The sequence below is a fragment of the Pistacia vera genome, unplaced genomic scaffold (assembly GCF_008641045.1).
Source record: "Pistacia vera cultivar Batoury unplaced genomic scaffold, PisVer_v2 Contig40, whole genome shotgun sequence".
In the NCBI taxonomy this organism is placed as follows: Eukaryota; Viridiplantae; Streptophyta; class Magnoliopsida; order Sapindales; family Anacardiaceae; genus Pistacia; species Pistacia vera.
The window spans coordinates 1,426,246-1,428,880 of NW_022196224.1; the positions used below are offsets into that span (position 1 = coordinate 1,426,246).

The window sequence follows — 2,635 nt, forward strand, 5'->3', positions numbered from 1 at the left end:
TATATGATTAGTAACATATAATCTAGTAGATAGAGGCCCAATAAGTAGTAATTTTACCGCCATTTTGTCTCTCCTGCAAACTTCATTATTATTTAAAAATGCAAACCTCGTTTGGTAAAGGATTTACTGATACTATCTAACACTAAAGATGATTAAAAAAAAAAAAAAAAAAAAAAAAAACACAATTTATTGATATCATCTACTATAACACTAAAGATAAAAATTCAGTCCAGTTCTTTTTGTCTTAACAATTGTAACATTGTCTTTTAGTATTTATTGATACTAAGCTTGAATTTTACAGAAGTAAGAACATCTACACCTAAAAGAGACGATGGAGCGGACATATGCGGAAAACACCTCTTGGACGTTGTCCATTGCAAACCTCTTCGGACAATGCTTTAATTTCTTGCTGTTTTGGATAAGTAAATCAATGTGAAAAAAAAAAAAAAAGACAATAAGTATTAAATTAATTAAATCAAGTAAAATGACAATTTTCTTTTTACCAGTACCAGTAGACTTGATATGGATTTTGAAAAAATGTGGATGTTTGCAATAGAGAATGATTCTATGTACTAATACTTAGTGAAGATGCCGGCAATTACCTCAAGCTCTGGAAAGCCATAGCTTAATATATGTTCGACACTAATATTTTGCCTGTTGATAACCTGAAGGTTGCTTTTATGCTCCAAGTAGATTCTATTTCGTCGTTTTAAAGCTGCAAAAACATGGAGAGGAGTGTTCCCCTTGGCATCCTTCTGATGTATAAGACTCCTAACTAGTGGATTTTGTAGGAGAACATCGACATCTTTTTCATATAAACTCACCATAGCAAAGTGAAGGAAATTCCAACCTCTAGCATCCACCAGTTCATAACATTGTGGAGAATGAAAAATAATTTTTTCTATTACCTTTAGACACCCTTGACTGCTCGCCACATGAAGAGGTGTCATATTAAAATCCTTGTCAGGTATGAATGCAGCAGATTCATCAATTTCTAATAAGACTTGTGCATTGTCAGGAAGATCGTAATATGCAGCATAATGAAGTGGAGTCCACCCATATTGGTCCGTTTCTTTTGTCAAACACTTCTTCTTCTCGAGTATTTCTTTCATGGTTTCTGAGACAAAAAAGACAACAACAAACTAATCAAATAACAAATAATGTTATACATCCAGTTATCATCTCCCAAGTGTATTTAACCTCGACTATCATCAACCTTGCATCTCATTTAGACAAAACATAATCAAACTTTCTGACTCATATATGCTTCCACATGAGTGAATTCAAATCACTTCCTACACCTACGTATCTTGTTCATGCGACGAATCAAAGTATAACCGGCTGGCTAATCTAGGCTGCTGAAATTTCTTGGACTGAATCTTTTTTTTTTAGGAATCACATCTTCCACTCTCAGCTCCCATTTTGATTCCTTGTGATAACACTAGTCCAACTTATTTTGGCTGCTAGATTGTCGATGAACGGATTACTACGTTTCAATCATTTCCTTCTAAAGAAAAACTTGCAAATTGATGCCATGATCAGAGCATTACCTACTCAGCAGATTGTTTCAAGACACAACACATCAATTTCTCTGAAATTCATGTTCCTCTGTTTTCCTATAATTTGATAATAACAACAATTTGAACCAAAATAAACTCACCAAAATCTCTGCTCATGACTGCCGCATGCAAAGCCGTCTTTCCACAGGGTCCTCCGTGGGCCGCCGCTCTGCAGCTTCCTAATATTGCAACCACCATCTCCGGAGATCCTCTAGCTGCAGCAAGGTAAAGTGGGGTTTCCCCATAACTATTAGCAGAGTAAGAAAACTCAGGATCACCTTCTCTCGTTAAAACCTTCACCACTTCCAAGCTTCCATACTGCACTGCCTCATGCAACGCTGCGTTTTCTTCCTTATTAGTCATCTTCAACATCTCCCACACAGGATTCAACCCGCCACTCTGTGAGTCTCCAGGTTGAGCCTTTGAATGCTGAAAAAGAACTTCCACCATAGCCGAGTTCCCGCATTTAGCTGCAACATGAAGGGGAGTATCGCCATTGGCGTTGACTTGCAACAAGAGTGATGGGCATATGGTGAGTATTTGATCAACGAATATGGTGGACGCCATTGCTTCATTTTGGGACTTGATGTTGACATGCGAAATGGTGTCTCCTAACTTTGTTACTACTTGTTTAAGATTTTGAGGGTTGTCCCTGAAGGGTTCGACGTTGCCTTCAACTGCGGCCCTGAACAAATGGGGATCCATGCGTTTGATTGAATAGGAAAAGAATCCAATGCTCTTATGAAGAGAAGAAGATGAAGACCCAAGTCGTCCACTAAAATAAGAAAACACTTCAGTAACTGATTAGTCCTACGACCCCTATAAACCAGAAAATGCCACATTTAGGTCCCTTAATAGGAATTCAAGTATTTTAGTAATTTTTTAATTTAAAAGGGGTTGTCAGTATTTTTATATTCCTCTAATAAAAGAATCTCGATCTAGGGTGAAACCAGAAATTTATTTTTCAGGGTCAACCAAAATTTTAAAATTATATATATAACAACAATCCTTCTATAGTTAAATTTTGAGTGATAAAATAAATGGTAAAAATGTAATTTGATAATATTTATTAACAA

General features: G+C 36.2%; 1 protein-coding gene across 1 annotated transcript; it reads right to left on the minus strand.

Annotated features, from left to right (window-relative positions):
* Window positions 1-572: 572 nt before the first annotated feature.
* Window positions 573-2,264, minus strand: LOC116141577 (ankyrin-1-like). Its single transcript, XM_031427063.1, has 2 exons — window positions 1,661-2,264; window positions 573-1,117 (listed from the first exon to the last, which is right to left on the minus strand). Exons 1-2 carry the CDS (start codon window positions 2,262-2,264, stop codon window positions 573-575), a joined length of 1,149 nt encoding a protein of 382 aa, XP_031282923.1.
* Window positions 2,265-2,635: the final 371 nt, after the last annotated feature.